General features: G+C 42.5%; 1 protein-coding gene across 1 annotated transcript in view; it reads right to left on the reverse strand.

Moving 5' to 3' along the window:
* The window catches only part of ARFGEF3 (ARFGEF family member 3), a 126,818-nt gene that overhangs the window by 70,181 nt on the left and 41,816 nt on the right, over positions 1-14,821 (reverse strand). Inside the window, exon 5 of the mRNA XM_081094574.1 lies at positions 6,487-6,555. Within this exon, the coding sequence (XP_080950700.1) occupies positions 6,487-6,555 (69 nt within the window). The remainder of the gene's footprint in view (positions 1-6,486; positions 6,556-14,821) is intronic.

Genomic DNA, 14,821 nt, shown 5'->3' on the forward strand with positions numbered 1-14,821 from the left:
CAATGAAACAACATCATTAACCATCTTCAAATTAACTTCATAGACCTTCTGGTTTGGGCACCACCTCTTTCTTTAACCCCAGGACCTGGGCAATGTTATTTCCACAGCTTTTCCTGTTAAGATAGCTAACCTGGAAAACTCAACATTATCTGCTAATTTGACCATAGCAAGAGAAATCTTGGGCCCAGCTTTCAATCAATAAAGAGAAGAATTATGTATCCATATAGAGTTTTAGAAATGGTAATTCATAAAAATGAATAAAAAACACATGTTTCGTAATTGCCCATTTCTAAATTTGGTGATATTTCTAATTCCTCCCGTATCGTGGAAGACCCTATACTGAAAAAACTTTCATTACCGCAGTTTAATTAAGCAAGTTAAGTTAGTCACACAAACGAAGGCTGCCACCTTCCTATTTACATTTTAAATGCTTAACGATCCTTGTAAAGTTTCAGCAGTACCTTGGGGAAATAGCCTCATTTTTCATACGTAAGTAAGTACACATCCCATTTCCTGACCAACAGGTTTCAGGATAAGCACTATCTCTGAGTAATGGTCAGTGCACAGCAGAGTATGAAATAAAAGAAAGTCTGGACTCTTTCCCAACATTTCCATAGCTGTTTTAAATGATTTATTTGAAAGCGTTTTTATATATTGTTTCCCTAGCTATATCAAACATGACAAGAGGAGAAAATGTCACTTTTTTCCTTTAAGTTAAAGACTTATCTTTAAAAAAATATATATTGATTTCAGTGAGGAAGGGAGAGAGAGAAATATCATTAATGAGAGAGGATCATTGATTGGCTGCCTTGTGCACACCCCATACTAGGGATCAAGCCTGCAACCTGGGCCTGTGCCCTGACAGGGAATAGAACCGTGACCTCCTGATTCATAGGTTGACGCTCAACCACTGAGTCATGCCAGCTGGGCAAGACTTATCTTTATGGAAAGTTCAGATACAACCAAGAAAGCTTGCTGGAGCTAAGTGGTAGTTTTAGGCTGAAATGTCCTGCTTTGAAAATAGAGATGCAGATTTTCAAAGGCTAAGTTAGCAGATGAAAAGCACTTGAGAGCTTACAAAAATCATTGGGTATCAGTAAGTCTACAGAGCACTATTATTTTTTGTGTGTGTGGCAGTATACTAGTAAGTCTGTTTTGTAATTTCCACATTTTGGTGATGAAAAAGCATTTCTTAAATGACTACTCCGGTGAAAACCAAAAGACTGTAAGCTATTTTGCAAATTAAAAACAAAACAAAACACACACCCATAAAATGAAGGCCTTTAAGAAAGATGTTTATTCCTATCTCATGTATCTGATTCCAGATGATTCTACTATTATCCTTTCTTAAATTACCTATACATTATTCATTTGATAATCTAATATTTATAACTACTGATCCATATACTTACATTTATAAGTTGTTGCTATGTTTTCCTATAAATAGATCTACTCTGTGCTCTTTTTATGCCAAGTTACCTAAATATGGATTGAGTGAGGGGGCATTTCCCTTCTTTTTTAAAGGCTGACCCTGTTCGTAATGGTGAAAACACATATTCAGATGGAACAGTGGGATAGCTCTGTAGCAGATTCAACTGTTAAAGCATTTAGGAAATATGTTTGAGCCCTAGTTGGGTAGCTCAGTTGATTAGACCATCATCCTGATATGCCAAGGTTGGAAGTTCAGTCTCTGGTCAGGGCATGTACAAGAAGCAACCAATGAATGCATAAATAAGTAGAAGAACAACTTGATGTCTCTCTCTCTTTCTCTATACTCAATGAATAAAATAAAAAGAAATACATTTAATATATATCAAGTGCTGACAAATGGGAAGAAGAAAATGTGGAGTTGATGTGGCAGGAGAAGATGAAAGACAAGGGTGATTAGAAGAATCAAAAGCTTGTACCATTGGGGGATCACCATCGAGAGGATGCTGCTGCTGGGTGGGACTCCATACTTTGTGGGGTGGTCCCATTAGCCAAGCAGAGGCACGGCAGCTGTCACTGGGGTTTTAGGGCTATAAACCCAGCAGAACATGACCTTTAGATCTCACTTTAATATGCATGATTCATAAGAGTATCTTATAAGAAGGCAGATTCTTATTCCTTGGTCTGGGTTGGGACCTGAGGAACTGCCCATGCATTTGGTGGGTGGAACACACTTGAGGCTTTAGAGCACAACAGCACATTTCCACGTGGTTTTATGACAAAGCTTGGCTGGAGGGAATAGTAACTATCAGAGCAGTGATTCTCAACTTGACTTCTGTGGGAGGGGGAGGAAGCTTTTACAAGTTTGCATGCCTAAGACCAAAACACTACTCAGAATTCTGGGGCAACCCGAGGCATATTATTTGTGCTAAGTAAAGAGGAGAAGTCAAAGTTTAATCAAGTAACTATTGAAAATAGTTGACCTTTTATAGGATCCTATAGGAACCTTTGGTAAGCCCATCTCTTGTTCTGATCTTTACTCATTATTAACTGTGAACTGATGTAAACTACTCTCTTAAAAAGATATATATTAGATAAAGGCGAAATTAGTTTCATTTCAACATTGTGCCTGCAGGGTATTCATGCCTGAGCGTGGTTTGGGATAAGGGGAGAGGTGGCCCCTTCGTGGGTTACCACCACTTACACAGGGGCAGCATAAGGGCTCCTATGGGTGGGCCTATCACAGGTGAGCTGATGATAACACGTGCTGCACAGGGTATAGGCCGAAAGCTCAGTCACATCCGCTTGCATCCTGGTTCTACCACTTCCTAACGGTGTGACTTTGGGAAAGATAGTGAACCTCTGTGTCACTGTCCTTATCCTGCTTTGCAGTATTGTTATATGGATTATATGATTTAATGTAGGTAAAGTTCTTAGAACAGTGCCTGGCAGAGAGTAAATGCTAAATACGTAGTAGGTGTAGACAGAACACTATCTTGGAGTGCATATACTTGTCTCTTACCGCGAGTGATGTTATGTTTTCAAGCCTCCCCCGAATTACTGACTCTTCGAGGGAATGGCCACAGAGAACCAAGACCTATAGCTACACCTAGAACTATTCTGAGTTGCAGCCATGAATAAAGGTCCACTATTCTTCTTAGCAGGAGGAGTACTCTCCAGGGTGTTTCTCTTGGTGGCTTTTTGATCGGAGTGACCCCTGACCCTGTATGCTCGTTGTCTCATGGGTCACTCAGCCTCCCTCAGCAGACTGATATGGAAATGTCCTGACCCACGGGCCTGCCAGGCAGGAGAGCTAGATTCCTCCTCTTCTGAAGCTGGTGTCCATGCCAGGTCCAGAAGGGTCATACTGCACACTTAGCAAAGGTGCTTTGAAGTGGTGACTCTTGGGCCATTACGAAGCAGTCCCTACCCCGGCCTTGCTGGAGAGTCTTCCAGAATGTCCAGTCACTGGAGCAGAGTGGTGGATCTGAGAGGCCTGGAGAAGAGGCAGCCTATACCCTGGGTCCCACTGAATCTTCTGCGGGCCTGCAAGGGGAAGGCTGCCGCTATCAAACACAGGATGAACGGTTTATTTTTAAGAACTTCACCAGTTCTTCTTCCTTCCAAGGAATAGAGTTCCAGGTCTTTATTAGGAGCAACAAGTCAAAGCTAGCATTGGAGTAGCAGGTTTCTCCGCGATGGGCTGCCCCTGCTTCATTATCTGCACACTGACTGGGAACCCTTGTCCAGCTAGGAAATCTCTGTGGGCTGCAGGCAGGACAAGAGGGGACTTGAGTAAGCTTGTTACAGTTCTCTCAGGAAGTTGGCCCTTCGTTGACCCATCCTTTCAGGGTATCGGCCATATTGTTTAGGGGTAAGCTCGACACCACTGTCCATGTGAAGTTCCATAACGACACTGACCAAGCATTTACTATGCGGCCGGACCTGCATGGAAAGCTATTTATGTGGATTCTACTTCTCTTGTCCAATCGGAACAACCACACTGTTAGCATTCCTTTTACAGAGAAGCAGCCCGAAGCCAGGGCGGTATCCAAGGCAACACGCTGGGGGTGGCAGAGCTGGGCTGACATCTAAACATGGGACTCTGGAGCCCTGTTTCTACCTCCCACGGCGAGGCCTTTACCTTTACATCTCTCAGGCTGAGATTTTCTTCAAAAACAGGTTCCTTTACAGGCTTTGGTGGGGAGCTCTGTGCCCTGCTGCCTCACTGTTCTGGACAGGCCTGCCGAGTCTTTACTCTGCTTCCAGACGCCCTCAGTGAACACGCTTGACTTGGGTGGCCCAGGGCAGTGCCTGTCCACTCTTCAGGAACTGCATCCGAACTTTCAGGTTCTTATTCGAAAATGGGTTCCTGCGAGGAGGATAAAGACAACCTCCTCCTCCTCTCAGCTTGGGCTTCCTGGTGGCCATCCCGCAACGTAGGGCGCTGTAACAACCTGTGCCCCCCCAGCTCCCAAGGGCTGGCTGCAGTGACGGCTGCATTTCCCTTCCCGCCCTGCACTGGCCTGCCTCCCACATGCCAGCCCTGCTTCTTGCTCTGATAAAAAAACAAAAAACAAAAGAACCCCACAAACAAACAATCAAAAACACTACAGTTGTCATTTTAAAAAAGATAAGCCGAAGAACTTATATACCTATATGCATAGCCCATGGACATAGTCAATAGGGTGGTAAAGACCATGGGGATGGGTGGGTAGGGGCTGGGAGGAGGGGGTTTAATGGGGGGCAAATGGGAGACATCTGTAATACTATCAACAATGAAAAATATAAAAAAATAAAGCGATAGCTGTAAGGATTAGATTTTGTAGAAGCTTTTGGTTAAATCAAATATTCTACATAGTATAAAATATAAACCTGTTGTAAAGAGGCTATCATTAGATGTTAACATGCATATTCACTAGATTTCTTTAGGTTCTGTTACAATTCAAAAACAATAAACAGATATCCAAAATAAAAAAAATAAAAGTAATGGGGAATCTAAAATAGTCAAATTCTGAAAAACAGAGTGGTCGTTCTTGCCAAGGGCCGGAAGGAGGGAGAAATACAGAGGAAGTACTATTCAATGGGTATGAAGTTTCAGTTATAGAAGATGAATAAGTTGTGGAGATCTGCTCTAGATCATTGTGCTTATAGTTAACATTACTGTATTGTACACTTAAGATTATGTTAAGAGGGCAGATCTCATCCTAAGTGTTCTTACCACAATAGAAAAAAATTAACCTGCCAATAATGAGTACTCACAGGTAACTCTCAAAATTCATTAAAAAAATACTGACAGCTATTCTCTTTCTTTACCTGTATGGAGTAAAACATATAAATGTGTGAAAGAAAAGTATTCTTTCCAACAATATAAATACACATTTGAGAACTGATTTATATTGTAGTGAGAAGTCAGCTAATTATCTGCTTCTTTTTATTTTGATAGACTCACAAAAATGTCCTGTGTGCTCAAAATAATTTTCTCTTAATTTTCACTCTTTAATGGCACACAATACTGTAAAAGCCCATGAATCAGCCAATATAAATACTACCCATGACAATGTTACCTAGGTGAGGTGATGGATATGCTAATTAGCTTGATTGTAGTGATTATTTCACAATATATACATATATCAAAACACAGAGTTGTACCGCTTAAATATATACATTTATTTGTCAACTATACCTCAATAATGATGAAAAAAAGAAAACATGCCCGAAGTGTTTAGCATCTACCTGGTATACCCAATAAATGGTAATCATTATTGTAAAAATAAAAACCCATGAGCACTAATAGGCTTTCTTTTTCTCCGTAATTTAAGAATTCAGAATATCAATGCCTCATTAAGGTCTGAAGGTGCATGCTTGTCAAAACATACAAATCCTGAAGATATTCTTTTCAAGAAATGGAAAGAAAATTATTCTAAGCGTATTAAAGTACAGCTCTGGAATGATGAGTTCTCCAAAAACCAAAGGTTTATGCCAGACAATCAGAAAGCCAAGTTTTCTGTAGGACACACTCGGGGGAGCGCTGGGAGGTACTGATTGCTTCAGGCTACAGCACAGATCAATACAGACAGAAAAGAGAAGGCTTTCCAGCGACAGCCTCAAATACACTCATCGGGGATTAGGAGACAGGAATGGAATTTAATCAATAAACATCTCTCTAAATCAAATACCTGGTTTCTTAAAAAACATTTGAAGAAAACTCAAATGCTTTTTGATTGAGCTTAGGAAAAACAGACTAAGAATGCATTCTGAGTGAGGTAAGGTGGGGAGAACCAGTACTGTTATTTCTATGGTTACAGACTCAAGTTAAGCAAACCAAAGCATGCAAAGCACCATGACTTAGGATGACGGACCACCGAGCCCACTTCTCACAGATCCAACCCTTAGTGGAAATTCCCCAGGGTCATGACCAGAGAAGGGCTCACCCCACTGCTAGGCTCCACTCTACCCCGGTATGGATGCCAGCTGGGGTGAAGCAGCTGTGAGCAAGCAGCACAAGCGCAAGCAGCACCCGAGGGTGGGAGCGGGGGGGCAGCAGCGGGCACTCACCTCCGCGATCTTCAGCACTGCACTCCCGTTCAGGTCAAATGTCGGGGTGTAGGTTATGCAGAGTAAAACCTTTACCAACCAGGAGGTGGGGGAGGAAGGAAGAGAGAGGGGGTTAAAAACCTAGAAAGTGATTTTTATTCCATATGGCTTTTGTGCAGTCCTGTTGATGACTCCTTTGTTCTTTGCTTTATCGAATGTGTTGCTATTTCACTCACTGTTCTCTAATTGGTGGCCGCACATTGTCCAATAAAATAGAGATGAACACTTTAAAAAGTAAAGGATGCTACCTTCACCCCCGGGGAAGGACCACTGTAAGGCAAGCCAGGAAAGGCATTCCTCAACAACTCCAGGAAGTCTACCAGTATCTGATAAGGAAACTAAATGGCCAGGCTTAGTGCTAGGCACTGTGTGTATATGATCTAGACTGCTTTTTTAGTAATTGTCATTATGATTGTCTTTATTTTACTGATAAGGAAACTGATGCTCAGAACAATTGAATAAGATGCCCAAGATCACTCAGGAAACAAGTTGTGGAGCTGAGATATGAACCCAAGTAATCTGACTCCATGCCCTGAACCCCTTGGCAATACTGTCTCTACTTCCTAGATCCAAGCATCACTCAACTTTCCTGCTCCTGTCCCCTCCCAAATCCACATGGGATTAGAAATTGTTGCATGGTCACTTTCCTCCCCCCCCCCCGCCCCCCCCCCCCGTAATTTCCCTCAGAATGCTGCCTGGGATTTGTTAGTCCTGTGTACCCCTTATTCTCCAAGATATATAGACAGCCAGTCGATGACATTTGCAAGATCGTTAGCAACCATTAAAAATCTCACTCTCTACTTGTAGAGCTATTAGGGAACAGATCAATAAAAGCCTGTGGCATTTTAAGAATTGCTTCTAATTTTGGAGATAAGACGCCAGACTCTCCCCTGTCCATTTGGCTCCTGACGCTGCAGCTTTGCTAGCTGGTAGCCTCAGACATAAAAGTGCTGGTGTCTGCTCCTTGCTCCCAGACACAACAGCCGGGCCCTGCTTGCACCTGGTCCTGTGAGTAGCAGCCTCCTGGAATGTAGCCCAATTCATGGGAGAGCACTGACGCCTAGCACAGTCACCTTACACAGCATGTACACCTCAGCGGCACACCCGAAGTACGACTGTCAGATGGGACAAGGCCTCCCCAAGCTCTCATTCTGAGTCACCAGCCAGGCCAGTGCTAGATGCAGTCACTCCTTCGGAGAAAGCAATTACGTGTGCAATTTAAAAAGGAAAAGGGGATTTTTGCCAATTTTAGTCACAAGGTTAGATAAGTTCATTGTGGGTCTGCTCCTCAGTCTTTTAATCCTTAAGATGCCTGATACCCAAGCGTCGACTCCTGATAAAAATCATCTCAATGCTATGCCGGCTGGAAGAGAGGGATAATGGAGCAACTGCTTTATGGCCTCATGGAAAAAGGCTTTCTTTAATTTAAGGGCTATCTTTGCCCCCCCCCGGGGGGTTGGTGTTTGGTGTGCAAGACAGCTGTGGGCAGCAGTCACCAGGATCCATCTGGCCTGGGGAGAGGACACATCTAATACCTCTGGATTGGGTGTCCCTTTGCCTGGAACCCTCCTGTCCTTGACTCCTCCTATGCTTATTCCTCATGTCACTCATGTAGCTGGTTCTTTCAGGTCTCAATTCAACCTCTGTGACACCTCCGCTCATTCACTTCAGAGCACGTACCAGTCTCCTACATGAACGATGCATTTACTGATTTATGATCTTCCCATTAGACTATTACATCCATTGAGCACCCAAAAGGCCCTCAGGCTTTCTCAGATGATGCTTTCCTACTTTAGCTTTCTGCTACTTTGCACAGCTTCCTTTTCTTGTGTCCCCCTCCCCCTCATGTTTACAGCAGGTGGGTAGGAAGGTATGAGAAAACGGATGGCTGGCGGAGGTGTGGTCTGTGAAGGTGAGTACTGGTCCACCTGGGCCTTGGTTTTTTAGGTATTCATGACAAAGACTGACAACTGGACATTTATGAAACCTGTTTACCCCACGTATCGTTTCTTACAGGACTGACGACCGACATTCTGCCTTCCATCCTGTGTACATTCATACAAAGCACACAAAAGTAGGTTTGCAAAGAAATGTTCAAAAACCCACCCCAGCTCTCTGAGCAAGAGCTGCGTTCTGGCGGCAGTGGCTGGAGGCAGTGGGAGCGGTGCCTTTGAGAGTCTTCACGAAGGGTGCTGGTGGCAGGATTTGGTAATCACGAGTCTCTCACGGGAACAGGGGAGGCTCGACTCCCTCTGCCCCAGGGAAGCCAGGGAAGGCACAGGAGGCCTTGCAGCGGGAGTCTGCAGCAGACAGGCTCCCTGTACCCACCCATTGCTGGTTTTATTCAAAATATCTTTGAAGAAAGGCTTTCCCCACCTGATGCCTAGCCACCAATACCAAAAGACTCACTGAGCCATACGCAAAAGCTAAGCACAACAGACAATAATGAAGGGAAAGTGAAGCACAGTAAGGAAGCCAACTCCTTAAACTCGCACACAGTCTGTTGTGTTGGCAGCACAGCAGGTTTTAATTACAGCTCTGACAGTCCCTTGGTCCCCCGTGGCTCACAAGAGATATAAAGGACACCCGTGTCTAGCAAGGATGATGAGGCAGACAGAACTGACTCACCCAAAAAGTGCTAAGTGGAGAAACAGTTGCTATGCCCAGTGCCTAGCAAGCATTAATTCACCAAATTAAAACACGGAGTGAGTGAAAGGAAACTCAGAGCCACAGCAAATTAATTTAAAGTGTCTGACTTCCACTGCATCGTGAGAGGGCAAAATTTTTAAATTCACATTCTGAGCATGTTGGCCTCGAGAAAAACAGGAACATCTAAATATCGAGGGCGACTCCATTAAAAATACAGCCCTCACGGGGTCACGAAAGCATACTGACTACATTATCACTGAACAGCAGGAACTTGAGTGATAGATGGGCAGCGTCCTGCAATCTAGCTGGATGGCACGGCCTCTATAAATGATCTAAGAGGATAGGAAAAAAAGGCTTAAGCCCTGGCTGGTGTGAGTCAGTGGTTACAGCATTGGCCTGTGCACCAAAGGTCATGGATTCAATTCCAGTCAAGGGCACATACCTGGGTTGCAGGTTAATCCCTGGCCCTGGTCTGAAAGCATGTGTGCGGGACACAACCAGTCAATGTGTCTCTCTCATATTGATGTCTCTCTCTCTCTCTCTCTCTCTCTCTCTCTCTCTCTCTCTCTCCCTCCCTCCCTCTCTCTCTCTCTCTCTCTCTCCCTCTCTCTCTCCATCCCTCCTACTCTCCCTTCCTCTCTCTCTAAAAATCAATGATAAAATATCCTTGGGTGAGAGTTTAAATAAAGAAAGGCTCAGTCTTCCATGAAAAGGGGAAAAATCATTATAAAGACTACAAAATTCCCAATCAACTCTGCAATTTAAAATGTGTACAGAAACCCCGGATTAAAAAAAAAATAGCCTGGAAAGGAGAAAGTAAAGCTGATCTATTTTAAGAACTAGCACAAGTGAAAGGATCTGGCAATTCAGAGATGCTGAAGAGAGGCCGTAAAATGCTTCATTTAAGTGAAAAGGTGTTCATGTATAGGAAAGAAACATAGCAGATAGAGGGCTCGGTACTATCCAAGGTTTCAGGCATCCACCTGACACATATCTCCCACATACACGTGGTGGTGGGGACTACTGTATATATTAACTCTGAAGGTTAGAAGACATCATAACTGGAGAAGAGAGACTTTGCAGATGAGATGACATATGAGCAAAGCACTGATGCAGGAGAGAAAAGGGAGAGAGATGTGTACCAAGCAGAGGAAATGCCATGAGTACGGGCATGGAAGTATGAAGGTAGAGGCTAGAGATGATGCTAGAAAGTAGGTTGGAACCTTATTGTACTTCAATTTAAATGCCCTATGTTAAATGTTCTGCATGTATTATTTTAGGGTTGGTCAGGCCAAACTAATTGTACTAAGACAAATGGAAAATCGAAGTGATAAAGCAGACACTTAATAAGATGTCAGTGAAGTTAAAGACAGATTGCAGTCATTCCTATGGATATGGACTGACTGGGGTGCATTTGGCTAGGGATGCAGGGAATTCCCAACGTAGAAGGCAAACATCTCCGTATTTAAAACCTGGGTATCACCCTACACTGTTCTCCCCACATACTCCCTCATGTCTGATCAGTCTGCTAAAATCTCTCCTGCTTCCTCCATTCCCAAAGCTTCATATTAGATATTAATAAAGTAACATATTTTGAAGAACAGTGATATCCCTTGTTCAAAATGCTTAATACAGGCAATACCGCAACAGACGTGACAATCACAGAACTGGCAGAAAATCTAAAAGGCTTTTTTCTACAGAATTTATCTGGAGCCGTTTAGATATAACTTAAATCTGTGTGTCCTCTTCACCCCCATCAGATTCATAAGCTTCCTAGTGGTAAGGTCTGACTTTCTGATGCCACCTGTTTACAGCACCTTGCCTGGCCCTGGGAGGCATGGTGAGTCCTGGCCCAGGCTCAATCCCTCCTATGCACTGTCCACAGGAGAATCAACCTCCGAGAGTGTCAGTGGTCAGTGAGATTGCGCACCTAGGTGCTTAACCATTATGGGAAAATGTGTAGACAATGTGATAAGACAGCCCAGCTCTATAGAAGAAAACTGTCCTGGGAATCTGAATGTCACATCCAGGTGGTATAAATGGCTAAAGGCAATTTTTGCAATCACGTACTGAAGTGTCAGGTGACCTGGTGAGGGCAACCGGAATTTAGTAAGCCTCCTTTCAGACGTAAAGCCATCTGGCAGGACCTCACTCTGGAGAGTGAGAAAACCACCTCTGCTCCCCAGAGGGTATCTCCCATGAGACTTAGGGAACATTCTCCCTGCCTGACATCTGTTCTGCTCTGAACCTGTCTTTGGCACTTAACATAGTAAATGGTAACCTGCCAAAGATTTATGTTTCAAAGACCTTGTTTCTGCTAAAGGACCATTTTCCAGAGACGGCCACTGCATGTCTACTTTATATCTACTTGTGTGCTGCATTCCTCGGGCTCTCCTTCATTTATGCAACAAATATTTATTGAGGTGTTACCAGGGGGCAGATCTAGCATGAGATGTTGGGCATAGAGTGAACAAAAAAGACACCCTGATCCCCTATCTTGCAGGGCTAACATCTGGTTTTGAAGACAGTCATAAGATAAGGAGTTATAATAAGTTGCTATGAGCATTATGATTGGAAAAATATACTGTATTCTGGGAAAGTTTATCAGGGTCCAACACAGCACACCAGTTGTAATGCTGTTTTTATCTTTTCATGAAAGTCTTAATTTAATATGTTGTAACATATAATTAACAAATTAAACTTGGGGAAATAGTCAAGAAGCAAGTTGATTTGGGGGAGACAACCTACCCAAAGGCACATCGAGGGCATGGGGGCACACTGAATGAGCAAGGAATTCTTCTTTTCCTCTTTCTTAAACTATTAAAATAATTTTTATTTATATATGAGTGCTTCTTGAGGTGATTGTAGTTTCATTTTTCCAAATACCAAATGATATTTGCAAGTCAAACCAAACAAAATAATCTACCAGAGCTCAAAAGGGTATCTAAGAATCGGAGTCCAGCCCACAGAAGGCCCTGTCTTTCCTGGAACAAGGAGAGAGCAGACCCTTGAAATCCTCAGTGCCAGGTGCACTTCAGACCCCAGCTCTAGTTCTGGCTGATACCTTAGCTTTGCTACTTAATGCATATCTCCTTCTGGTCCCTCACATATACTGGCTGGAAACTTCCTCAAATGGAAAGCAATCCCATAATTCCTTCTTTAAAAACATTCTGGTTCTTTTTCTACTTGGTCAAATTCAGCAGAAACTGAGGCAAAAAATTCAGTGACACGCCCTGAATACTGAGACACCACCTGTCTTTCTCTAGGAGGTATACATCATTATCATTTACATTCTACAGCTTAGAACATTAAGGCACAGATAAATTAAAAAACTTTCCTATGTTCACCAAGCATTCTAGCTCCAGAAGCTCTGTTTTTACCCTCTGCTACCAAATATTTTGAAAAGCAGAAAAAGTAACAAGAAAGTCTAAAATGAGAGTGTAATGATTGTTAGGACAATTACATCATACCATTCTGCTACTCTTACAGACACACTTGTCCACGAAAAGGTGTCTCAGTTAATTCCTATCTAAACTGTAGGACATTTCTTCTTTCTCATTACATTTCATTATTTTTCAGAAGCCATATTACTCACACTGACCTTGCAGTTAACTCAAACACAAGTCTAGAAAGTTTTCTTCTTCACCTATCCAATACCACACATCCAAAGACCAGATCAACTCCTAGGGTTGCCACAAAGCCTCTCCAGAAATATTTAAATGGTTGAAAAAGCAATTCTGCTACCAACAACTGTGTAAGCCCCACCAAGTAACTGAACCATTCCAACTTCAATTTTCCTATAAAAAGAAGGATCTGATGATGTGTGAGGTTACTTCAGTTCTAAAGTCCAAATCCATGTTGTTCTTTCTCAGTTCTGAACTCAAACAGATATTTATCTATAATCACAACTTGAGTTTTTTGCTTCCTTTTATCCTGGTGGCCACTGAAAACTATCACATGTGTTTCCTTCTCCTCTCCATTAGTCAATAACTGAAGTAACAAGCAACTAGTAAGCCACATGCCAGATGCTCTGCCAGGCACCAAAGGGACGCAAACAATACTGACATATGTAATTAGTTTTCACTTAGTACCTAGTGAGATTCTGTAGTCATGCCTGAATCGAGAGTTTAGGACGAACTAGTCAGAGAGATTATATCGTGACGTTCCCCCTGAATAGGCCACTGTAGTCCACTAGGTTTCAGCTAACCTCACACCTCTCTGAATGAATTATAATTCTTTTCTGCTGAGGAAAGTGCAGTAAAAAAAAAAAGGGCAGGAGATGGCAGAGGAGATGTGTCAGCTGCCTCTTGCTGGGGAAAAATAAACCAGACTGCGATTCTCATGTGATAAGTGATTGTGGCAGACTGCCAGTTCTCTCTCAGCAAGAGAGAGACTCTTCTTTTTGAAGTTTAGAACTCTGGGCACATGCTGCCCAAAATAAAGACTACACTTCCCAGCCTTCCTTACAACCGAGTGTTGTCATGTGACCAAGTCTGGCCAATGGGATGTGAGCAGAAGTGTCCTGCCTATCCTTCCTTCTGCCAGTTGGCTAGAATGTGGACATGATGACTGACGATGGGGGGCCATCATGGACAATGAGGTGGGGAAACAAAATCCAAGAAACAAACATCTCTGTTAATGTGGTTCAGCCAATACTAAACCAAGTTTATGCAAGAGAAAAATAAACTTCTGCCTTGTTTCCGAGGAAATAAATCCTAACTAATACAGTAATTCTTTCTTCACTTTCTCCAATCCCAATCTTCTTGCTTGATTCTTTCTAATACTAGATCTATTTGCTTTAAATATTACCTCTTAAGAGACTTCTATGTTCTTCTCATCTGCCCACCCTCAGACCTTACTATAAACACACTCTTGCTGAAACCGGTTTGGCTCAGTGGATAGAGCGTCGGCTTGCGGACTGAGGGGTCCCAGGTTCGATTCCGGTCAAGGGCATGTACCTGGGTTGCGGGCACATCCCCAGTGGGAGATGTGCAGGAGGCAGCTGATCGATGTTTCTCTCTCATGGATGTTTCTAACTCTCTATCTCTCTCCCTTCCTCTCTGTAAAAAATCAATAAAATATATTTTAAAAAATAATAATAATAATAAATAAATAAATAAATACACTCTTAGTTTTCCTAGATTGTTCATTCATTGTATTTATCACAGTTTATATGTATTTATGCATTTCATTGATTTCTTTATCACTGGCCTTCAGACAACGACTGTTTTTATTTCATTTCAGTTTCATTTTCATTGCCATGGGATCATCCCCGCCTAGCACAGAGGAAGCAATATTTATTGACAATAGGAATGAAAAAATTGGAGGATCTTCCCCACTCTACTAGGAACTCTAACACATTCCCAGTAAATATAGGAGCCTCTGCATCTCTGCTTGCTTAACAAACACCATGGGTATAAAGTTTTAAAACACTTAGAATTATTCTCAAATATATTCAACTGGTATGGCACTTGGAAATGGTGGTGCATAAAAAAAAAAAGAATAGATAATGTGAAAATACCTTTATCTCAAAAAGTAATGCATAAATTACTTAAAGGAAAACCACATTTCTAAGTTTTCAATATTTTCTTCCTTTCCATATATTTTTATTATCTGTCTAATGCAGTCACACTAAGGGGTAGAGAAG

Source organism: Myotis nattereri, assembly GCF_964212035.1.
Source record: "Myotis nattereri genome assembly, chromosome: 6".
Taxonomy (NCBI): Eukaryota; Metazoa; Chordata; class Mammalia; order Chiroptera; family Vespertilionidae; genus Myotis; species Myotis nattereri.